The sequence below is a fragment of the Eschrichtius robustus genome, chromosome 12 (assembly GCF_028021215.1).
Source record: "Eschrichtius robustus isolate mEscRob2 chromosome 12, mEscRob2.pri, whole genome shotgun sequence".
In the NCBI taxonomy this organism is placed as follows: domain Eukaryota; kingdom Metazoa; phylum Chordata; class Mammalia; order Artiodactyla; family Eschrichtiidae; genus Eschrichtius; species Eschrichtius robustus.
The window spans coordinates 76,490,405-76,513,633 of NC_090835.1; the positions used below are offsets into that span (position 1 = coordinate 76,490,405).

The 23,229-nt window shown below is 45.3% G+C and overlaps 2 protein-coding genes across 5 annotated transcripts in view; one reads left to right on the plus strand and one right to left on the minus strand.

The window, feature by feature from the left end:
- Nucleotides 1-13,338, plus strand: part of POLH (DNA polymerase eta) — a 30,619-nt gene extending 17,281 nt beyond the window's left edge. For both annotated transcript variants that reach the window (XM_068559305.1, XM_068559304.1), the window contains exons 5-11: nucleotides 1,079-1,248; nucleotides 2,852-2,955; nucleotides 4,118-4,237; nucleotides 4,831-4,954; nucleotides 5,499-5,564; nucleotides 8,986-9,155; nucleotides 11,092-13,338. In XM_068559305.1, the coding sequence (XP_068415406.1) occupies nucleotides 1,079-1,248; nucleotides 2,852-2,955; nucleotides 4,118-4,237; nucleotides 4,831-4,954; nucleotides 5,499-5,564; nucleotides 8,986-9,155; nucleotides 11,092-11,977 (1,640 nt within the window). In that variant the 3' untranslated portion in view covers nucleotides 11,978-13,338. The remainder of the gene's footprint in view (nucleotides 1-1,078; nucleotides 1,249-2,851; nucleotides 2,956-4,117; nucleotides 4,238-4,830; nucleotides 4,955-5,498; nucleotides 5,565-8,985; nucleotides 9,156-11,091) is intronic.
- A 149-nt stretch (nucleotides 13,339-13,487) lies between these two features.
- Nucleotides 13,488-22,857, minus strand: GTPBP2 (GTP binding protein 2). Of its 3 annotated transcripts, XM_068559306.1 has the most exons (13): nucleotides 22,653-22,857; nucleotides 20,741-20,767; nucleotides 20,270-20,454; nucleotides 19,821-19,929; nucleotides 19,423-19,620; nucleotides 18,949-19,123; nucleotides 18,570-18,789; nucleotides 18,004-18,139; nucleotides 17,826-17,884; nucleotides 17,045-17,216; nucleotides 16,426-16,590; nucleotides 14,803-14,899; nucleotides 13,488-13,863 (listed from the first exon to the last, which is right to left on the minus strand). In XM_068559306.1, exons 1-13 carry the CDS (start codon nucleotides 22,836-22,838, stop codon nucleotides 13,736-13,738), a joined length of 1,857 nt encoding a protein of 618 aa, XP_068415407.1. In that variant the 5' UTR covers nucleotides 22,839-22,857; the 3' UTR covers nucleotides 13,488-13,735. The 3 variants fall into 3 exon arrangements, with proteins under 3 accessions (XP_068415407.1, XP_068415408.1, XP_068415409.1); XM_068559307.1 differs by lacking the exons at nucleotides 13,488-13,863; nucleotides 14,803-14,899 and adding an exon at nucleotides 14,921-16,196; XM_068559308.1 differs by lacking the exons at nucleotides 13,488-13,863; nucleotides 14,803-14,899 and adding an exon at nucleotides 16,150-16,222.
- Between the last annotated feature and the right edge of the window lie 372 nt (nucleotides 22,858-23,229).

The following is a 23,229-nucleotide window of genomic DNA, read 5'->3' on the forward strand; positions in this document are numbered from 1 at the left end:
TTTGGGAAAGAGAACCTTTGGGGAGGAAGATATAATAAAGGCTGACTTTAGTAGTAGTATTTTGTTTGATAGTGTAATGAAAAATTCAAGAAGACTTTTTCTGTAGGGAGGTAGAAATAAGGGATTAAAGTTAAGAGTTTGGGGATAGAGATTAAGATTTGCATGTACTTAGCATAAGCAAATTGAAACATAAGCCAGTACCAGTTCACCGAGAGAAAAAGCATATATACAGTGAAGAGGAGAACATTGCTCTGTATCTGCAGTTAGGGTGTTAGAGGAGGGAGACAGACCAGCAAAGGAGAGAAACAGCAGTCCTCAATAGCTGGAAAATACTTCCTTCTATGTGCTCGTCTTCCTCCTCTTCTCCATATATGTGACCCTTCACTCTACCTCTCCAAGATATTTTGAATTTTCTTGCCTTGTTCATACCTCATTACAGCCTCTTTAAAACAGCATGTGTATAGTATATTTCCTAACTTCCTTGTTATATAATGCTTTTTAAATGTTTTTCAAAACTGTGACTAGTTCTAAATTGGATAGTAAGGTATTTTCAAAGCCCTAAGGTACAAAGCTACTTCTAATTTAAATAGTTTGTCAAGAGAATAAATCTTCTAGTGCCTCTGATCGGACTTAAGCTATTCAGTCTCTAAAAATACATAAATGCTAACTTAAGTTTATACTGAAGCGTGCGATAATTCTGAATATTTTCTAATTGAGTAACTTAATAGAATTCTTGGTGATGTGCAAGGGAAGTTGGAAGAAGAAAGTTGAAAAACTGGAGAGAGAAAACAGATGTACTTTTAAATCATTGCTCATGAAAGACAGTACAAAATATTTGTTGCTTATTAGAGCTTATAAGGTTCAGCCTGTGCTGGGAGATAAGGCTGCTAGAACTGGTATGAAGGAGAAATTGATCTCTGTTGTGATACTGAATAGTCTTCTAAAACGGCTGCCATTTTTGGTGAAAACCTACATATCTAAAGTACCTGAAATCTAAGCATTTCTGCATTAGATAACACAAATAAAACCCTGATTTAAAAAAAAAAGAAGTCTAACTGTTACCTCTCAACTTTTTCAGAGGAAATGCGAAAACAAGGCTTATTGCAATGGCTTGATTCTCTTCAGACTGATAACACCACCTCTCCAGACCTACAGCTCACTGTGGGAGCAGTGATCGTGGAGGAAATGAGAGCAGCCATAGAGAGGCAGACTGGTCTTCAGTGTTCAGCCGGGATTTCACACAATAAGGTGAAGGCTAATAGTAGATTTCAAAGAGAAACACAGATATCTGTAGTTAAACACAGCAGGGATAGAAACAAACAAAAAAAGTAAAACAAAAACAAAACAAAAAACAAACAGCCAGGATAGATATGAGTGGGGCATTTAAATCATTATACATATACTTTGAAATGGGTTTCTACTTAAACTTCACGGTGAAGACCAAATAAAAACCTAAGTAATTCTTTAACATGGGAATTGACATTGCACATGTACTTTCCTAAGAAGCAGGCTGAAAATTTTGCTGGAAATGGTTATTTACATAGTTGTATCCACAGTATTTCCTTAATGACTGAACTATCCGAAGAAAGGAGGAGGCAGGACTTCCCTGGTGGTCCAGTGGTTGGGACTCGGCGCTTTCGCTGCCGGGGGCCCTGGGTTCAATCCCTGGTCAGGGGACTAAGATCCTGCAAGCAAACAAAGAAAGGAGGAGGCTAGTAGGAACCTATTTATTTTCTTTTCAGTTGCTGAATTTTCTAGTATTATCTCACTTCTTATGTGGAGTTCTGGGTGTTCTGTGCTTTTGTTCTGTGCTTTCTGATTAAACTGCAGTGTGGCCCTGGGATCTTCATCCCCTTTGGTGTAGACTCAGTAGTTGGGCAGTGGCTGATTATTCCTAGTTACTACCTTCTCTCCCTCACTCAAGAAGAGGAAAGTTCCGCACTGCTCAGCTTGTGGGATCTTAGTTCCCCAGCCAGGGATTAAACCCCAGCCCATGGCAGTGAGAGCACCGAGTCCTAACCACTGGACCGCCAGGGAATTCCCAAGAAGAGGAAAGTTGCCAAACTACCCAGTAGAATTTTGGGTTTTTTTTTTTCTGGTTAGGTGGAGGGAGGGGAAACAAAAGTCTCCATGTAGTAATTTAAACTAGACTAAATGTGGCCTAGTAGAAGTTTCAGAGAATCTCTCCAATGAATTTGAAGAGTGATTTTATATTTTTCCTACCGATTATAAGTTGTTAAATGATACCACTGAAGTATCTTATTCTTTGAAAAGACTTCTCAAGGGTTTTTTCATTTTGAAGTCTTATTTAGCATAAGAAGATGTTTGCTATTGGACAATGATTTCAAGCCCAGTCTTTATCACAGATACTAAATGATGGTAATCTGTATTAAATCCGGGACTCAAAATGGACTAACCATTAATCAAGAAATGTATATAAATGGAGTAGGGTAAAATGAGTTTGTTTTAGCATTTTCATATGGACATACTAAGAAATGCATCTTAAGTCTCTTGTGTAGCTTCTCTACTTTTTCACCCTCTTGAAGTAGGAAAACCTTAAGGAATAGACACGGGTGGAATAAACGACTAAAGAAAGACTGAGAATGGAAGATTTGGAAAGAACAATGAGGATAATGATAGTGGGTCATGTTTTCCACTGTGGATGTTGTGGGACACCAAGCTTTGGAGATGTCTTGAGTTTCTGGTTTTGTTTTTGTTTTTAACATGGAAACCATTAGTTACAGCCCTTAAGCTGTGCCTTGTGTATGCGTGTATATGTGTGTGTTAATATTCACCAACTCTGTGTGTGGGTGTTGACAGTAATGGGGTTTTTATACTTTCCATGCTCCAGGTTCTGGCAAAGCTGGCCTGTGGACTAAACAAGCCCAACCGGCAGACCCTGGTCTCACATGGGTCAGTCCCACAGCTCTTCAGCCAAGTGCCTATTAGCAAAATGTAAGTATTCAGGGAGCACCTTAGATTTCACTTCTATATAGGTGAAGGCCCTCTCTGGTTGTAGTTTCTTCTGTTCCATAAGGATTGGAGCCAGGGAAAATAGGTACCATGGGGACAGGAGGGAGATGACACAGAAAATTTTACAAACATTCTGAGATATTTTTCTTAATGAACTTTCAATTCCGGATTATCTGTGGAAGATACTTAATCCTGAATTTTAAAAAATGAACTGTTTTTTAGCCATATGTTTAACTTCCTTCTAGGTTTTTTACTCAAGGCTGTTACTAAATAACAAATAGGAATTTTACTTCTTTTCTTTGTTCTAGTAGTGTATCAAGCTGTTCAGGGCTACTGAATTGCTCCCAAATAAAATTAATAACTAGGTTGTGCATACCAATAGTGTGTCCTTGACAAGGGCTTATAATATTGCTGAAGGGACAAGATATAACTGTTCAAAGCAATAGTGAAAGTGCTATCATCAAGACTATATGTGAGTAACTGCTAAATGAATTGTACAGGTAGTTACCAAAGTTTATAAAAGTCATCTGAGAAGGACTTATGAAAAAGGCATGGGATTTTGTTATGAGATTGGCACAATTCGGAGAGTCAGGTGAGAATAGAAGAATAATACCAATTTGGAGACTGTTTTGAGCACCAAGAGGGAGAAAATATAAGATATTTCCAGTGAACTGGGACCATATTGAGGAAGATAAGTGATGGAAAAAGGACTGAACAGAGAGGTTGAGGACAGATTATTAGACATCTCAAAGGCCAAGCTGAAGAGTTTTTTTTTTTTTTACTATATTCTTAAATATAAAAGGTTTTAGCTATGGAAGGGGTTTGTTTTGGAGGTGGAATTTTAATCCCTAAATGGGACAGTAGGTCCTGTACAATTGAAAGCTTTATATACAGTTGACTTGATAACTAATTAATGACTTTACCCTTGTGTTTATGCTATGGTTAATCTTCTTCCCAGGCCCTAACTTCCAGAGTACTGAATTCTTATGCTAGAAAATCAATAGTTTACAGGACCAATGTGTGTTCTCATTTTCCCTGAACTTTCTGGAGAGCTTCTTACCCAGGCAAAATGTTTTGTATCTACGCTAACCAGATATTTATGATGTGACCTATAAATCTTTTGTCTTTTTTTGGTTGTTGTTAGCCGTAATCTTGGAGGAAAGCTAGGGGCTTCTGTCATTGAAATCCTGGGGGTAGAATACATGGGAGAACTGACCCAGTTCACTGAATCCCAGCTCCAGAGTCATTTTGGGGAGAAGAATGGGTAAGTGATTCCTAATACTTTTCAATCATAACCTTTATGGATATGCTAAATTCAAATGCAGACAAGAGAATCAGGTAAAATCTAGACCTATCTTTAGGTTAATATTTGCTCCTCGAGGTAATTGCATTGGTCCTTTTGCTTTAAAATATTAAATCATTATAACCTATTAGTCTAGTTTTTTTCACGTGCCTAAATAGGTTGGTAGATAGGAACTGTTACTTTGAAGCTCTGATATATACATGTACAACATTTATGTGTGCTAAGATGCTGTTGTTCTCTTAAAAATCCTTGTATTTATGCTTAGTAAGTACCAAAAATACTTGGGGATATGAAATCTGTGGCTTAGTTGGCACTTTTCCAAAAATACAAATGATGACTTGGCTTTAGAAAGCATAATGTGTTCTCCTTGGCAATTTATCATTACTGGAAATCATTGGGAAGGGCAAGGATTCTGTTACGGGTGAGGTGTACTTAATTTTGAACAAATTTTTCCTTTTTCATGAAAGCGATAAAAGGTAGTATAATATAGGTATTTTGTTTTAACAAGAATAATCATTTTCTTTCACCTTAAACTTTTTTGCTGGTTTTATTAGATCTTGGCTATATGCCATGTGCCGGGGGATTGAACATGAACCAGTTAGACCCAGGCAAATACCCAAAACCATTGGCTGCGGCAAGAACTTCCCAGGAAAAACAGCTCTGGCTGCTCCGGAACAGGTAGGCAGACATTCTTGACAGAACATTGCCTCTTTTAAGAGAGTTGGTGGGTAGGTTTTGGTAGCTGTGGAAAGTTAGATGGGACTTTTATGCTGTAAAATATGAAGGAAATAGAAGGTTTTTTGTGTGCAGAAAATTGATTAGTTTAACTTGGGATTATTTTTTTTTATTATTATTTTTTCCCTTTCTTCCATCTAAAAAGAAATAGAATGGAGCTGATTGAAGTTCGAAATGGAATTACTCATTTTTTGGTAGGTGAAATCTTAGGAGGCCAGGATATTGTGCCTCAAGTTTGTGTCTTTTTTTTCTCAGAGCTGGAACATGCCTGAAATTCACCTGATGGCATGCCAGCAGGAAAAGAAAATGAAAGATCTTGATCTAGGGCAGGTCAGAGTACTGAAGATTCCTATGATCCTGGGATCGTTACAGGGGAGACTTTGTTGCACACTTCCATTTTGGGGAGAACTGAACAAAACCACCATTTAGTTCTATAATAAACCTAGAGTCTTTAAATGAAAGATTAAAGTCTCAATACTTTTTTTAGGTACAATGGTGGCTTTTGCAATTAGCCCAGGAACTAGAGGAGAGACTAATCAAGGACCGAAATGATGTAAGATTTTCTTTCTTTATTCCTGGGGTGAGCTTTGGGATTTAAATACAAGTTGCTCCTTACCTTATGGAGTAGAAACAAAGATACAAAAAGGTACCAGCTGGAAAATTTTAAGAAATCTTTTATCTTTTCCCATAAAACTGCCATAAAACTCAGTATGATTTTCAAAAGCCTGGATCTGTGAACGTAAGACCTGACTCCTCCTGTCTCCCTCATTACCGTTTGCTTTTACTTTTTTGCATATTATCTAAATGTTACTGCAACTCTGAATATAAAGTGGATCTTCATCAGAGTACAGAACCATTAAGCAGGACATTTAGGGATTGGACTGTAAATTATTCGGCTTTAACATAGTCCGCGTGACAAAGAAGTACTCAGTTTTAGAGACAGAGTCTTAGGTCAAAGATGAAACATCTGATGATCAGTTTATCTTCTCTCTTTTAAAAAAAAAGCTCTATTGATACATATATATATATTTACATACCATAAAATTCACCCATTTATAGTATACAGTTCAGTAGTTTTAGTGTATTTCAGAGTTGTTCAACTATTCCATAATCAATTTAAGAACATTTCATAACCCAAAAAAGAAATCCTATACCCACTAATAGTTACTCCCCCAGCCCTACGCAACCACTAGTCTGCTTTCTGTCTCTATAGACTTAATTATTCTGGACATTTCATATCTATGGAATAATATAATATGTGGCCTTTTGTGACTGGCTTGAAATCTCTCAATTAACATAATATTTTCAAGGTTCACCCATATTGTAGCATCTATCAGTACTTTATTCCTTTTTATCACAACATTCTATTGAATGGATATACCACATTTTATTTATCAATTTATCAGTGAATGGATATTTGTTTCCACTTTTTGGCTATTATGAATAATGTTGCTGTCAACATTCATGTACAGATTTTTGTGTAGACATGTTTTCATTTCCTTTGTATATATACCTAGGAGTAGAATTGCTGAGTCACATGGCAACTCTATGTTAGCATACCAGACTGTTGCTGCACTATTTTACACTCCCAGCAATGTAAGAGGGTTCTAATTTCTCTATATCTTTGTTATTGTCTTTTTAAAAATTTTTAGTGGGTGTGAAGTGGTATCTCATGGTTTTCAGGTGCTTATTGGCTATTTTATTTTCTTTGGAGAAATGAATGTCGAGATCCTTTGCCCATTTTTGACATGGGTTGTCTCTTTATATTGAGTTTTAAAAGTTCTGTATGTATTCTGGATACAAGTTCCTTGTCAAATATATAATTTGCAAATATTTTCTCCCATTCTGTGGATTTTCTTTCCATTTTCCTGATGGTATTGTTTGATATGTCCTCTCAAGTTGAGACATCAACTGTATACTGTCAGGAATCATCTATAATTACTTGTTTGCCCCTTTTTAGCTGAGGTGGTGGTAAATGTTTGTTCTTTGGGAGGCAACATAAAGAGGTTGTGTTATGGGCCTATTTGACTTTGCCCACTAGGTGTCGCTCCGTTCTCATCTCTTTATTCTCTAACAGTCAATGACCTTATGTCCTATCATCTCCCCCTAGCTCACTGCCCTCTAGACTCCCACTTGCTGGCCTCCTCCCTGTTTATTTAACACACCAAGTAAATTTCACCTTCACCTTCTCCCCAACTACCCTGTCATATCAGCAGCCTCCATCACTCTCTGCCTTACTCTGCTTTTTTCCATGGCACTTTGTAGTCATTTCTATTACATGCCTACTTGTTTATTATACGCAGCTCCTACTACAAGATAAGATCCAGAAGGGCCTGGACTTTATTTTGTTCTCTCCTGTATCTCTAGATAGTGCCTGATACAGAGTAGGCAGTCAGTTATGATTGAATGGTTTTAGTCAACAAGGACTTGTTTGTAATTGCCTATTTGTCTTCTCTCGAGATATACAAATCTGTATCAAATGTATTTACAAAATGCACAAAAATACAAAATGTATTTTTACCTAGAAGTTGGTCGCTGCTCTTGGTTTGTCTTAGGGGTGTTTCTTCTCACTAGAATCTTATGATTTTGAGGGGATCCCTATATATACTTTTTACCTTCTTGCCTCTTGACCTTTATTTCTTAGTTTGCTTTGCATCAACAGTATTCAGGCGCTTAGACGTCACTGAAAAGTGAATCAGTGATCATGCTCTCTAGAGGCAGGCTCACTACACTTTATCTTCTATAGATGGGCTGTAAGGAGGTGCTAGCGGAAACTACTGCTGTTTTTTGTTGTTGTTGTTAAGATTGAAATATTTATGCATTTAACAAACACGTATTTTTAAATTAATTAATTAATTAATTTTTGGCTGCGTTGGATCTTCGTTACTGCGCGCGGGCTTTCTCTATTTGCATCGAGCAGGGGCTACTCTTTTTTTTTTTTTTTAAAGGAATTCCTTTATTTTTATTTATTTATTTATTTATTTATTATTTTTAGCTGTGTTGGGTCTTCGTTTCTGTGCGAGGGCTTTCTCTAGTTGTGGCAAGCGGGGGCCACTCTTCATTGCGGTGTGCGGGCCTCTCACTATCGCGGCCTCTCTTGCTGCGGAGCACAGGCTCCAGACGCGCAGGCTCAGTAGCTGTGGCTCACGGGCCCAGTTGCTCCGCGGCATGTGGGCTCTTCCCAGACCAGGGCTCGAACCCGTGTTCCCTGCCTTGGCAGGCAGACTCTCAACCACTGTGCCACCAGGGAAGCCCGAGCAGGGGCTACTCTTCATAGCAGTGTGTGGGCTTCTCATTGCGGTGGCTTCTCTTGTTGAGGAGCACAGGCTCTAGGTGCACGGGCTTCAGTAGTTGTGGAACACGGGCTCAGTAGTTGTGGCTCGTGGGCTCTAGAGCGCAGGCTCAGTAGTTGTGGCACATGGGCTTAGTTGCTCTGCGGCATGTGGAATCTTCCCGGACCAGGGCTCGAGCCCGTGTCCCCTGCGTTGGCAGGCGGATTCTTAACCACTTGTGCCACCAGGTAAGTCCACTTCTGCTCTTCTTAAGCATAAGAGCATCAGAGCAGATTAAAGAATAGATCCACTACTCAATCCTGACACCCTTTCAATGACTTACATGAACCCTCCTTCAGTCACAAACTAGAATATAGTATTACAAGTATTTAGTATAATCTTCCTGCACGGACACCACCACCAAAAAAAAAAACCAAAACAAAACATTCAGGAGAATCCATTTTAATTTATTCTGTCCTGTTCCCATTACCTGTCAAAATATCCTAGACATTCTAATATTCCATCATCTAAATTATGTCTTCTCCTATTACTTATACTCAGAAACAGCACAAAATTTAAAAAAATTAAACCTATTCCCAAACCATTCTGTCACCCTGGTTTTTTCCTTTCACAGAGTTCACTATATAGAAGCCACATGCTCAAGGTAACTTCAGTTCTCTCTCAATCCATTTATACCCACAGAATGACAGGGTGGCCACTCAGTTGGCTGTGAGCATTCGCGTACAAGGAGACAAACGTCTCAGCAGCCTGCGCCGCTGCTGTGCCCTTACTCGCTATGATGCTCACAAGATGAGCCATGATGCATTTGCTGTCATCAGGAACTGTAACACTTCAGTAACCCAAACTGAATGGTGAGTTTCCTTCTAACTCATCTTCTTTTGAGATTTAAACCCTGTCTTTATTTAAAATTAGTGGGTATATAAGCATTCCAGCTGGGGTAGGACACAGAAGCACCACCAGAAACAAGGCAGCTCAGCTGCAGCCTCTTTGCCTACATTTGGTTTGAGAGGCAGAGTGAACCAATACTATCCCTGCCTATATCAATTTGCTGTAGTCAGGGGAATGACCAATTGTACTTAGGAGTACAGAACTCAAGTTTCAGGGAACTTTTCTCTCAACTGCTTGATGGTTCTAGGGAACTTTTCTCTCAACTGCTTGATGGTTCTATCTTAAAATCATCTTCCTTGATAATGAAAGTGACCTATTCACCAGTAATCTCTACCTCACATCCCAACTCAGTTACAAGCTCCACTGGTGTAATACCAAATGTCATAATAATAAACTTCACTTCAGCTGGCCATTAAAGATAACCAAGTATACACTGGAGTGTATTCATTTACTGTCCAGATATTAATGATTTTCAGTATTGGAATCCCATAATTATTTATTTAACATAGCCTCTTAAATTGAAAAAAGTATTCTAGATTCACAATGTAAATAGAATTATGTGAGGAAGATATATTGGTTGTTTATTTATAGATCTACATTGGAGATTATAAAAAGAAAAGTTTAGTTAGGCACCTAAGTTACTGCATATCTGAATATATGGGTACTAAATGTATGGGTCTCTAAAGTTAGAGTCTTTGTTCTTTACTTAGAATAATTTACTTCTACTTCCTGGTATATTTATTTTCAAATACTGAATGGTTTTACTGAACCAAATGATAATTGTGATACTATGTTCACATTAAACCTTGTAAATTGGCAGACTATAACAAATACTACTCACCAAGAGTGTGAAATATTGACAGGGAAGCATAACGTTGTCTGATTATAAGACTGTCCCAGAGCATGAAAGAGAAGAATAGTGAGATACTGTCATGATAATTTTATTTATTTATTTATTTATTTATTATTTATTTTATTTATGACTGTGTTGGGTCTTCGTTTCTGTGCGAGGGCTTTCTCTAGTTGCAGCAAGTGGGGGCCACTCTTCATCGCGGTGCGCGGGCCTCTCACTATCACGGCCTCTCTTGTTGCGGAGCACAGGCTCCAGACGCGCAGGCTCAGTAGTTGTGGCGCACGGGCCTCGTCGCTCTGCGGCATGTGGGATCTTCCCAGACCAGGACTCGAACCCGTGTCCCCTGCATTGGCAGGCAGATTCTCAACCACTGCGCCACCAGGGAAGCCCCAATTTTTAAATTTACCTCATCAAGGGACTAATCTGTATATAAAAGCACATTTCATCTTCCAAAATTCAACTCGTGAAAATTTATTTGGGTAATTAGACATAATGAGGAACTTTATGACAGGAATTTCTTGAAATATTTCTGAGACCAGATAACCAAAGCAGTTGTGAAATTTCATTCTCTAGAAATTCCAGAGTTGAAAGTCTGTCAGAGTTCCGGTTCTGTTTAAAAACAGAAGAGTGCATAAGAGGATTTTTTCATAAGTCTTTCCAGTCTAAATATTCTAAAGCTTTTTTATTGCCCTGAATAGTTTCTTGCCTCAACCCTGAATTTCAGCAGCTCTGCAGCAGTATCTTATGAAAACAATAAACCCAGCTGTCAGGGGATCCAACTTACACATCTGACTTAGTGGGTGCTCACCAAGGTCAGTGGTTCTCAAGGTGTGGTCCTAGACCAGCAAGGTCAGCATCACCTGAGAACTTGTTAGAATGGCAAATTCTCTGCCCATCCCAGGTCTACTGAATCTATTAATCCAATATGCCCTCAAGTTTGAGAACCACTGCAGTAAGTTTCCTTTTGTGGCAGAATCAGAATCCCAATCATTTACAAACTGAACGTGTGACCTGGTGCTAATCTTATTCTTTTACTTTCTATTCAGGTCCCCTCCCCTTACAATGGTTTTCCTCTGTGCTACCAAATTCTCTGCCTCTGCCCCTTCACCTGGCACAGACATCACCATCTTCTTGAGCAGTGACCCAAGTTCTCCGTCAAAGGTGCCAATTACCAGTTCAGAAGCTAAGACCCAGGAAAATGGCCCAGCGGTGACAACCACTAAGAAAGCAACCACTTCTCTGGAATCATTCTTCCAGAAAGCTGCAGAAAAGCAGAAAGTCAAAGAAGCTTCACTTTCTTCTCTTACTGCCACTACGCAGGCCCCCATAAGCAATTCACCCTCCAAGCCCTCATTACCTTTCCAAACCAGTCGTACTTCAGGAACTGAGCCCTTCTTTAAACAGAAAAGTCTGCTTCTAAAGCAGAAACAGCTTACTAATGTTTTCTTCCCTCCACAAAAACCACAGTCCAGTCCTAAAGAGTTACCAAATTGTTTTCCAGCAGAGTGTCCAGATTGTGCCCCTGTCTGTGAAAAGGTGAAGTTAGGATCCTTCAAAGCAACTCCTGCAGAGATGGATTTGGCCCAGAACAGCCTGAGCAGCCTTACTTCTTTAACTTCCAAGTCTGCTCTGGAGGTGGCTCAGAAGGCAACTACTACCTCCAGTCTTCTGGCTGCTGAGGACCAAGTGCCCTGTGAGAAGTGTGGCTCTCTGGTACCTGTATGGGAGATGCCAGAACATACAGACTATCATTTTGCATTGGACTTGCAGAAATCCTTTTTGCAGCCCCACTCCTCAAACCCCCAGGTTGTTCCTGCCAGTTCTCCTCAAGGCAAAAGAAATCCCAAGAGCCCTTTGGCTTCCAATAATAAACGCCCTAGGCCTCAGGGCATGCAGACATTGGAATCATTTTTTAAGCCATTAACACACTAGTGCTGCCCTCAGGCTTGCTGCAGGGTTTTAATATTTTATTTGTAACTGGGAGATGGAAATATGTTCACTTCTCAAGGAAATTTATAACTTTATAAAAATTTTAATAAGGAAAATAATCCGGTTAGATGCTGAGTTAAGGCTCCCATCTCAGGGATTCTAATTCTATTGTTGGCAGGGATGTAAAAACTCATCTTCCAGAGATACAACTGTATTGAGTTTTTAATTGTTAGTCTTTAGGGAAGCAGTGTCATACAGTTTAAAATGCCTGGGCCTTGGAACGTTAAGAGATCTGGTTCCAAACCTGGCTTTGCCTCTTGGAATACAGCCTTGAGCAAGTCACTTTCCTCATGTATAAAACTGAGATAATGCCTTAGATTATTGAAGATTGAGAAAAATGTACTTAAAGTATGTAGCTTAACGTTGGCACATAAAAGGAACTGAGTGAAAAAAAGTTTAAAAAAATTTTTTTATGTGAGGTGAAGACCTGAAACCCTAAAGTGGTAACTAATTTAGGGCAGGACTGTGTACATAGAAGCTACTCAATAAATACTGAATTTCATTCAAGTAAACCCTATCACAGCCACAATTTTAGCCATTGGCCCTTCTACCTCTTGCAATGAGACTGTTACTGGACTAGCTCAGGAACTCTGTTTAGATTGGCTAAGTCATGATCAGAACTAGATCATCTCTAGGACCTCGTTACTCCAAGTGTGATTTTGAGGGGCAGCAGCTCTGCCACCAGAGAACTTGTTAGAAATAGTCTCAGCCTTACCCCCACCCCTAATGAATTTGTATATTAACAAATTTGAGAAATACCATCTAGAAGATAATAACAGCCCACCAGGTTTGTAGAGGGCAATGTCATTTCCTTAAACTCTAAATACAAATGTAAGAGGTAAATGCTTGGGCCTTCAGGGTCACTGGCATGTTCATCTCTTCCCTACTGAAGTGTGAATCTTTAGCTTAGGGTTTTAAATGAATTATTGTAGCTTTTTGCACTAGTCCATGTTTATAGTACTGTATTCTTAATCTCCATTCTTATGTGTGGAAAGTCAGTTTTGGCTTTTCTGATATGGGAAATGTTTTTGATGATTACACAGAGAACCCAATCAAAGATGAACTGAGTGGTGGCGGGGGGGGGAGATAAGAGGGTAGGGAGAACGGTACACACAGTCCCCCTTCCCATACATGTACTCAAACCAGTACTTTTAGGCTTATTTTAGCTTATTTATAAATTGGGGGTCTGTAATTTGAAGGGGGAACATTTGAAAACCACTGTGTCTAGCAAATTATTTCTTCCTCCAGAAAGACCTTCCACTTTGTGGCAGTTAAATATCTAATAAAAGATAGTGCTTACTGTATACATGGCTCTTTCCCTACTAGATTTGTAGATTTCTTAAAGGCAAGAATTCTTCACAGTGCCTTGCACACAACAGGTGCTTGATATTCACTGGATGAAACGTATATACTGAAAATTTTAAGATTACCAGAACTGTAACAATAAAAATGTACATACTACTTATACACCTTTTTATACTCCTCAATGTTGCATTAATGTAGCAAAGTGCCTCATTAGTTTGTGAAGATGTCTCGGTATCATTTTCCAAAACTTCCTTTCCTAATCTAGGGAGAAGTTTAAAAACAAAATCTCCTCTGGGTGCTGTACAGATCAAGTTGAACAAATTTTTAACACCTCAGTTGACTGGAAGGAGTCAAATAGAAAAGTAATGTGGTAGAAACTTTGGTTTCATTGACCTTCTAGAGGCCAAGACAGGTAGTGGGGGGAGGTAGGGGGAGCACTAGTGAATAACCAATAAAGACAATACAAGCAGCACACCTTGTTTTCTTGGGAATGCCAGCCCTGCCCCAGCATACTGGCAATGAGCCTGTGGAGGGGGCAGCAGACAGACATGCAAAGGTCAGTGTTGGGAGAAGGCTATAGTACCTTTTTGCTGACTATAACCTTCCCTCATAGCGGTTTATCAGCAACTGTACAGAAGTAAATGGTTCTTAGTTCCCAACACCAAGAGGAAGCTCTTCAACCACAGGCTTCTTAGTAGCAAGTTAAACCAGTGATATATAAAAAGCAGCTGAGCCTGAATGGTAGGGAGGCTATCACTTTAATACCCTGGAGGCAGAATACCCATGGGACCATGGCCCACATTTATCATTAAATTTCTTTTGCAAGGATTAGTACTGAAAATGTAGTCCCTGCTTTTTTTTTTTTTTTTGGCCACACTGCACAGCACGTGGGATCTTAGTTCCCCTACCAGGATCAAACCCTCACCCCCTGCAGTGGAAGCGTGGAGTCTTAACCACTGGCTGCCAGGGAAGTCCCTGTAGTCCCTGCTTTTTACAGTTGACTTTAACCTTGGGCCATATTTCTTCACCCATAAAATGTGGTAGTCAGGTACTCTGAACACAAACAGGAGGAAGGGACAAAGGTTTCACCAGCTGGCTTTCGGCTCCAAAAAGCCAGTTTAGACTATATAAACCTCACTTCAGGCTACTTTGCATTGCTAGGAAAAGCGTGAGGACCAGATTGCCATGTCTCTAAGTTCTACTCGTCATTAAGTAGCTGGCACGCTTATCTCCAAATCTCTGACAGGACGCAGTCATCAGCCTCCTTACCCCTGTGACCATTAGCAAGTGGCCAACTCCTCAAGTACAGGGTGGATACCTATCTTAGCTGAAAAGGTGGCAGTTTCACTTTCTATTCTGCTCACTCAAAGAACTATGCAAAACAGGCCAGAATACTTGAGTCACAGCACTGGAATACTGATCGCAAGTGGGGGAGAGGAAAGGAAGCAGGGTGAATGAGATACCAAATGGGTTCTTCACCCATTCAGGGCTCAGCAGTGTAAGGATTTCACTCGTCTCTGATCCTGGAGAGGAATCCAGCTCTGGAAGATGCGCCTGGGTCTTAAGCATAAGCACAGTGTGTTCAATAAAACATTTTTATTCTGTACAATATATATATGTGTATTTAAATATATATATATATATATATGTATATATATATGCAGAGAAACCTCAACCAAATCCCTGAGTCCATGGGAACCCAGGACACTAACAAAGGGAAAGAGGGAATCCATGCTCTAAAGAATAGGAAGTATGGCAACATCTTTCCCTTTCCTCCAGGTTCCCTGCAACAGAGGGAAAGGGATGATCACTACAAATTACTAAAACAAGAGAGGACTTACATGGGGGCAGGATGGGGAGCTGTGAGTCAGGTCCCCAGCCACCAGTCTGGGGACTGTGGCAAAACATCCTGTTTGATCCAGCATCAAAACTAACAGATCACTGCAGAGGAGGGGACAAGACTGATTGACATGCGGCTGACCTTCGGTACGCCAAGTCTTAGCTTGGCGGCCCCACACCTGGGCCAGCACAACAAATAGCACCTGTGGGGCCTCTGAGAGGAGGAACTGGGGACATGGCCCTTGAGTGAAGAAGGGAAGGGAGACAAAGCTGAAGAGCAGACCTCATGTCTCAGCACAGGGCGGGAGCACTGCCATTCACTGTCCCTGTACCATTTCTTCAGACCCTGGGCCAGCAGATGGCCAGGAGCAGATGTCTTTTGTCCACAGTCAAGTAGAGACTGGCAACTTACATGGCCTTGAGAAGAGGTATAGAAGAAGGAGTGCTTTCGAGGACCACCCCCAGTTGTTGTGACAATTCCTGACGTGCAGGGACCACACCGGCGAATCATGCCCAGTCCTGACAGTTGGGCCAATGTGGCGGTGATCAGCTCCCTCCAGTAGACAGGCCGTAGGGATGCCAAGCTTGATTAACCAACCAGGCGGACACACAGCTGCTGAGCACTGCCCTGAATTCTCCTGTCCTCTCCCTCAGGACTGCCCCTCCCTGGTCACACCAAGCTTGGCGTCTCTCCAGAAAAGGTGGCAGGGAGCAAGCAGCAGAGAGTACCCCTCACTCCCTAGCCTACTAACACGCAGAGCCGCCAACAGGGGGCAGCATGGCCGGAAGTCACCTTATGTACTGTAGGGACAGCAGTAGAGCTGTGCCTGCCTGGAGGAGTTCAGAAGCCCATGTTGGCCTGGGCCTCTCCCGCTGCAATGGCTTGCACATCAGTGACATGGCCGATGCCCTTGGTGACACCCTCCCGGAACAGCAGCTTGGCGCCCACCTTCAGGTACTCTGGGTGCTTCAGGAAGCGGAAACGTACCACTGCCTTCTCCCCTGTCCGCAGCTTGTCCTGCAGCAGATACATGGTCACTGCCCCTGGAAAGTACCTCCTGTCTCTACCAGCCTTGGCTCTCCACCCTCGGGGGCCTAGCAGGCGTCTGCCCACCCCAAGCGGGGCTTTGTCCCCTTTGTGGGATAAGGGAGCTCTCTACGAATCTGGGGACGGGCTTTCCTCCCTTCTGGAAGCAGAATTCTGACTTTTCCCTGGGAAAACAGGGGCATGGCTGGGCCCTGCTCACCTTGGCATGGATCTTTTCCACCACTGCTGTTTGACGTACGTTGCCCACGTGTACGGTCACCTGGAAGCCTCGCCGGAAGGTGGTGGCGTGGAACAGCAGGACTATCTCTGCCTCGAACACTGAGCAGATGGTGGGATTCATCTCTGGGCTCACCATCACCATGCCCTGGGGAGGCACAGCCCTCAGACCCAGGAAGGGCAGACCTCACGTTAGCCTCTCCTCCCCGGCCACCCTCACACCCTTTACAGCTCCTCAACTTCCTCCTCCTCCAGGACTTCCAACACAAAGACCTCAGAAGACAATACTGAAAACTCTTTCTTTTTGAGGGAACCCTTCCTTACTCACCTTTCATGTCCTCTAACCCTTCTAACGCTTAGTACTTTCAGAGTCCTGGACATTCGGGTTGCACCACAGTAATTCACATTTAGTGATCTGCGCTGTATGAGTACCCTAAGCCTTTTTCATACACGGACAGTCTGTGTAACCGGCTTCTTAGGTTAGAGACTACGTTCTCTTCAAGTTCCCCTGAAGCACCTTAGACAGATGCTTCTCATTCAAGGAGCCAGCCTCCCAGGCATTCCTCTTTGTGTTCTCTCTCCAACCCACCCTCCCACCTCACCTTGCGAAGGAGTGCTCGGTCAAAGTCCCCGAGGGCCAGCGTAGCAGCCTGACCAGCTCGCAGCACACGACAGGCAGAGCGGTTGCGTTGGATGCTGCATACTCTCAGCTCCAGGAAGCAGCCATCGTCCGTGGGGCCCACCACCAGCTGGTCGCCCTCACGGCAAATCCCACTGCAGCCCACAGGGCAGGTGGCACAGCGTCAGCCTAAGCCCCCCTACCTGCTTCTCTACTAGGTCCTTCCCTTCTAAGATTGTGTCCCTCGGGTGGGAGAAAGAGACCCTAAGTTCTGACTGGAAGGTAGGGGAGATGACTGCCTTGCCCCAGTCCAGAATTCAGACTGAAGGCTAACACCAGGAAAGGCTGGCAGTGACGCTGGCAGACAGGTACCTGTTGATTTGACACTGAGCACCTGATCCCTGAAAGAGCAATTATCCCCTTGGGTTTCATCCTCTGCTTTGGAAAGAGTCTTAAGGGACCTCTCATTTCCCTAGTTGGAGATGAAGTCAGTTGATGCACTCTAGTTTTCTTCCTGGGGCCAAGACCCACACCTCTCCCCCAGGGGCCTGGAGAGTCCTAATAAGCAGCAATACTGTTTCTTCCCTTATAAGCCAATACACAAGCTTTCTCCAGCTCCTCTGATGGTGAAAGCCTAATTTACAAACAAGCACATCCTTTAGATGGGCTCTGTTCAACTCCAGGGTCTCCTTTGGGCTATGATGTCTTCCAGAGTTTGGGTATGTGAGGGCTGAGTAGGGTGGGTAGCAAGAAAGGCAATTCACCTGGAAAGTGTCCCTCCAACAACTGTCCCCACCTCTGGTACTGTGTAGATTTCATCCACCTGAAGCCAAAGAAGATTCTATCAAGGGCTGGCAAGTCCAAAATCTCTAAACAGACTCGGGGCTGGGAATTGGTCCCTCCCAGATCCCCAGCTCACTGCCCGTTTAGATGGCCAGTTACCTGGAACTCCGTCAGCTGCTGCATGAGTTCCTCCTGCTCTTTGCTGTTGGTGAGTGGCGGCAGAATATTCAGAAAGACTTTGAGCAGGTCCAGACTCTCTCCAGACACACTGGACAGTGTGAAGATGGGGGTGACACTGTAGGGGGAGGCACGGAATGCGCAGATCAGGAAAGTTCCAACAGGAAGCAGAGGCTGGAGCCCTATACATGGAAAGGTGAGCTTCTCTTGGAGTGGCGAGGGGCTCCTCTCTGTTGTCTGCTAAGGTTCTCAGGAGCTTGGGGCCCTCCCTCTGTGAGCCATGGAGTGTGGCACGTGAGGCCCATCCCAGAGCCCAGGGAGACGGAAATGCCTGGCACAGCACTTTGTCCCCAGGGTCCCAGGCGTCAGCAAAGCTGGCTTGGGGGAAGGGTCCAGCCTTTAGCAAAGACGTCCTCCTACAATCCCAACCTGAAAAACCACAGAACTGAGCCAGAACTGGTCTGGTCCTAGGGGGAGGGGTACCCCATGTTCCGGGGCCCTGTGGAGCCATCCCTGTGGATTAGGGCTCTGGAGTGAGAAAGGCTTACTTGGGGGACTGGGCAAACTGCTGGGCAGCAGTGACGGCATCGTCCTCAGAGGTGACCAGCATGGGGACCTTGTGGCAGCCAGGCTGCTTGAGGACCCGCTCTAGCTGGCGTACCGTCCTCTCCACTGTGGTCTTGGCACACAGGTCCACCTTGCTGACCACGATGAAGAAGGGCACTTTCAGGGCCAGTGCCAGCCCCAGATGTTCTCTTGTGGTGCCGGCTGCTCAGAGAAGGCAGGCAGGCAGCAAGAAGAAGAGTTAGAATGAGGGAAGGAGGAGAGAGCAAGAGGGGAGTTGGTCTGGCTCCCAGATTTAAGGAGGCCCAGGGTAGGAGAGTCAGCACCCCCCTCCAGCCCCATCCCTGCCCCGATGCCTCGTACCAATCCCAGTGTTAGCACTGACGAGGAGCAGGGCACAGTCAGGGCAGTAGGAGGTGAGGCCGAAGATGGTGGTGTGCAGGTACTTGTGGTGGCCTGCCAGGTCGATGAAGGTAATCATCTTGGAGCTGCTCTCACAGATCTCTTCTGCCGTCCGTGAGTCACTGTAATTCACCACCTGGCCCAGAGCCCAGGGCTCTCAGTGCCCCCTGCCAGCCTCCCCAACCCTTCAAGAGTTGCCAGGACCTAAACCAGTCCCTGGGTGACCCTGCCTCTTAACCCTGAGCCCCATTTCAGATTTAGTTCAGTTGATTCCCCATTTGTTTTCTAAGGAGGTCAGAGCTGGTTCAGTGCTCTCAGGGCCTTTGTCTACACTATTCCAGAAAGTCTCCACACTCTGACCTCAGACTCCGTCCTTCACCACTACCATCCCATCCTTAGAGTCTGGTCCCACTGGGTCCCGTTGATTGCATGCACCTCTCCCTTGCTGTTAAAGCCCAGGATCTCGAAGCTGATGCTGGAGGTTCGGCCGGACTGAATCTCATGCAGGTGGCGGAAAAGGTTCAGCCGAGCCCGGCCCCGCCCATTGTCCAGCTCTCCTTGGGTCAGGACTCCAAGCAGAGTCGACTTCCCTGAGTCCACATTCCCCAGGACAGCCACACGGAGGTCCAGGAACTGTGGATGAATTGTCAGAGGTCAGGGCTCCAACCCTTCACCTCTCTCCACTGAGAGTTAAGGTCAAAGGCAGTGGCACTCTCTGGGGACCAAACGATGAACTGGACCCGCCCCAGGGTCCCAGGCCAGGAGAGAGTCTGCCACCACGGGGTCCTCCCAGGGAGCATGGGCGTGAGAGGCAGGGAAGGGTGTGGGCCCACCTGTTGGTTGTCAGGGACCTTGCGTACCAGGACCTCGGTGATCTTCCGGGGCATGTCACTATCATAGTCCACTTCTCGCTCCCGGAGAACAGTGATGTCTGCCCCGACCCTGCCACGGCAAGGCCACAGCTGCCACATCTCACCTGTACACCCCTGCCCCCTTCCATCCCTGCTCTGGACCAATGGCCTTCTCATACCTCCCACAGAGCTCCCAACACCTTTCTTCACTTCCCACCCCCCCCCCTCCAGTCTATCCCACATCCACAGCTCCCTTTATACAAACAAACCTTAAGCAAAGGAGCAAAAAAGCCTGGATCCAATGCAGAGGATCCCAGAAACCTACCCCTCCCCACTTCAGCCCTCTGTCAAGAGGAGGCAGGCCCTAGGTGACTGGGCATGCGTGGGTCCAGATTTAGGGGAAGGAGAACCAAGGGGAAGGGGAAGCATACTTCTCTGCCATCCGGTGCAGGGTCTTGAGGGAGGCCCGCATCTCCTCCTCAGCCAGCCCCACCAGCAGCCCATTGTCTTCTACTCCAATCTGGTAGACAGCCTCACCGCGGCCCTCCTGGAGCCGCCACTTCATCTGTGTCACCAGGTGCTCAAAACGATACTGGGATGGATTCACCAGCTTCAGCTTAGGGCAGGTGAGGTATCATGAGAAGGTAAAGTCAGAGATGCTCCTCCTGAACCCACAGGCTCCCCATCTGTCCTGCCGAAAGGACCAGGACCTTCCCTTCCCTCTTAACTACCCTCATCCCTGACCTCCTCTAACAGTGAGTCCTCTTCCAACAGAATGAGGTACAGAGCCCTTACCCTGAACCACACCTTTAAGTTACTACAGATCATGAAGTTAGAAGGATCTCAAAGAAATCATCCCACGCCAGCAAGGACAACCTGACCCTCCCCAACCTAAGACTCACTTTATATTCGATGTTTCCATCTTCAGCCTGAAAAGAAACAGGGAGCAGTTACCACACACTGTCCAGACCTAACCCCTACTTCCCCTTGATTCCCACTGGGGTCCAGGCAGCTAACTTAAGAGAGCAGGAAGCCTCAGCTGCACCTGCTTAGGCAGGTGTCTGTCAAAGGTCATGGCAGACCAGCCCTATACTCAGTCCCAGTGTTACCTCTCTGAAGGAAAGGCCTCTGAGAACACAGTCAGTCACCCATCTACGCCAGGAACAGAACCCGGATTCCCTCCTTTTTTGATCACTGGCAGCACGCTCTTCCTGGATGCAAGATTCTCCCCCTCCCTTCCCCCTAGGGCCTCAAACTGTTGTCCCCACAAGTCTATGTCTTCTCCGTGTCCAGGCTGCTGAGGCCATTCTTTGCCACTCATCTGAGAGACACCATTTCCTTCCTGCCCGCCCCTCTCAGCTGATGACATCAAGAATAAGAGGTTGCAAGAGGTTCTGGAGCACGGCCAAAGGGTGAGCTCAGCACTGGTCACTACAAGCCTGATAAGAAAGGAGTCCAGGTGAAAGAGAGGCAGGGCTCCAAAGCTGGGGTTGAGATGAAGAGAAGAAACTCAAAATATAATGAAGGAGATAAGACACCACAAACTAGACTCACTGTGGCTTTTCCCCTCCTGTTCCCTAACTCTCATGCCTCAGTGGAGGTGAAATCTTGAGTCCATCCCCTCCTCCTCTTCCCTATATCAGGTGACCCAACACAGAAGGATCCTGTTGCCTGAGCCTGCCCCTCTCGGGTACAAAAGGATATGAGATTTGCCTGTTCTGCCTGTCCTGCATTTCTGCACTCCTCCTCCCCTGACCATTTTATTTTTCTTTTCCCCTTCCGGTCATCATTCCATCCCTTCAAGGCCCTTTGACTCCCAGGCTCTTACAGGTCTTCACCCATAATCTCCACCTCATGGAGTATAAAGGAGACCTTTTCCCATCAGTAAAGACCTTCCTTTTTATCATTTTGCTGGAGATGAAGAATTAGGATGGTTTCAAAAAGTGGTACAAGGATAATGGTCTAGGCTAATGGTTATCAAAGTGTGGTCCCAGGACCAGCAGCATTCATATCACCTGGGAACTTATGAGAAACGCAGACTATCAGGGCCACCTTTGACCTACTGAATCATAAATTCTAGGGGTGGAGCAGCAATCCAGGTGGTTCTCATACATGCTAAAGTTTTATAACCACTTGATGAGGCTCTTCCCCTGGGTCCTCCTTTTCTAAGAGGGACAAAGTAGCAGTTATTGTCTGCCTTAGGGACAGAGGGAGCAGGAAGGTGGAGGCTGTCCCCACTTCCTCATAGGACAGGGAAAGGGCAGGAGGACTAAGCCTGACTGTTCTCGTGTGTGTGTGTGTGTGTGTGTGTGTGTGTGTGTAGTGACAGAACATATTGCTTGTGTGTGTGTGTGTGTGTGTGTGTGTGTGTGTGTGTTTGTAAGGACGGAACATATTGCTCTTTTCCCGGGTACTACCCTCCTCCCCGTGGAACAAGTTCAGAAAACTCTAACTCCTCATCCCAGGATGCAGTCTCCCTTCTCCTGTTGCAGCAGGGAAGGGACCGGGGCATTTTACTCTGCTCTTCCCAAAGGGATGCAGGTGGGATCCCCTTTCCCCACTTCTGGAGTTACCTAGATCAGAGTGGGGGGATCCCCCCTCCCCACTCTTCCTCCCTGGGGTCCTAACACCGGAGGGGGAGGCCCAGTCTCTCTGTCCCTCCTCCCTAGGGTCTTAGGACCGGAAAGAAGGGTTCTCCTCTCCTGGGGGTCTTGACACCGGAAGGGGGTACTAATTCTCTCTGACCCGCTTTCCTGGAGTCCTGGGACCGGAAGGAGTGGTTTCCTCTCACCCCGCCACTTCTCAGGTGCTTACCTCGGGGGGTAGGTACGGGGGGTTGTTGGCTTTGCTCCCTCTGTTCCTTCCATTCTTCTTCTTCCCCTTCGGGCCACCGCAGCTGCTGCTGCCGCCGGCGCCCCTAGCCTTCAGGGTTCCGCCCACGGCCGGGCCCCCCCCGGGCCGGCAGCAGCCGCCGAACAGCTCCGATACCCGCGAGTCCATTCGCCGCTGCCGCCAGCCCCCCGCCCGGCCCCTCCCCCCCCGCCGCCGCTGCCGCCGCCGCCGCCGCCGCCGCGCCTACTGCCACGGCCGAGTCGAGCCAGCCAGAGGAGAGCTGGGTGGGGCCCTGCGCAGGCCACGCCCCCACCCTCCCTGGCCACCGGGTCGCGTCAGAAACAGCCGCAGGGCACCAAGGGATATAGAGTCCTCAAGCCTGCGAGCTCCCTGGAAAGAGCTCGCCGCCGCCCTACAACTCCCACGCGGCATCGCGGCGCAATGGGCCGCGGGTGGCTTCGGGGCGTAGGCAAGGAGCGCGCCTTTGCCCGCAAAGGCCTAAGGGAGCTGTAGTCTAGTTCTCAGTCTCCGAGCGCTGAGAGGGTCTTTTCCTGGGGCC

Excerpts from the sequence above, each read along its gene's own strand:
- GTPBP2 (XM_068559306.1), bottom strand. The coding sequence starts at position 22,838 with ATGGACTCGCGGGTATCGGAGCTGTTCGGCGGCTGCTGCCGGCCCGGG. Across the intron at positions 19,621-19,820 it reads AGGTCCCTGACAACCAACAG|TTCCTGGACCTCCGTGTGGC; the intron begins GTGGGCCCACAC and ends ATTCATCCACAG. Across the intron at positions 16,591-17,044 it reads ACCGAGCACTCCTTCGCAAG|GGCATGGTGATGGTGAGCCC; the intron begins GTGAGGTGGGAG and ends GTGCCTCCCCAG.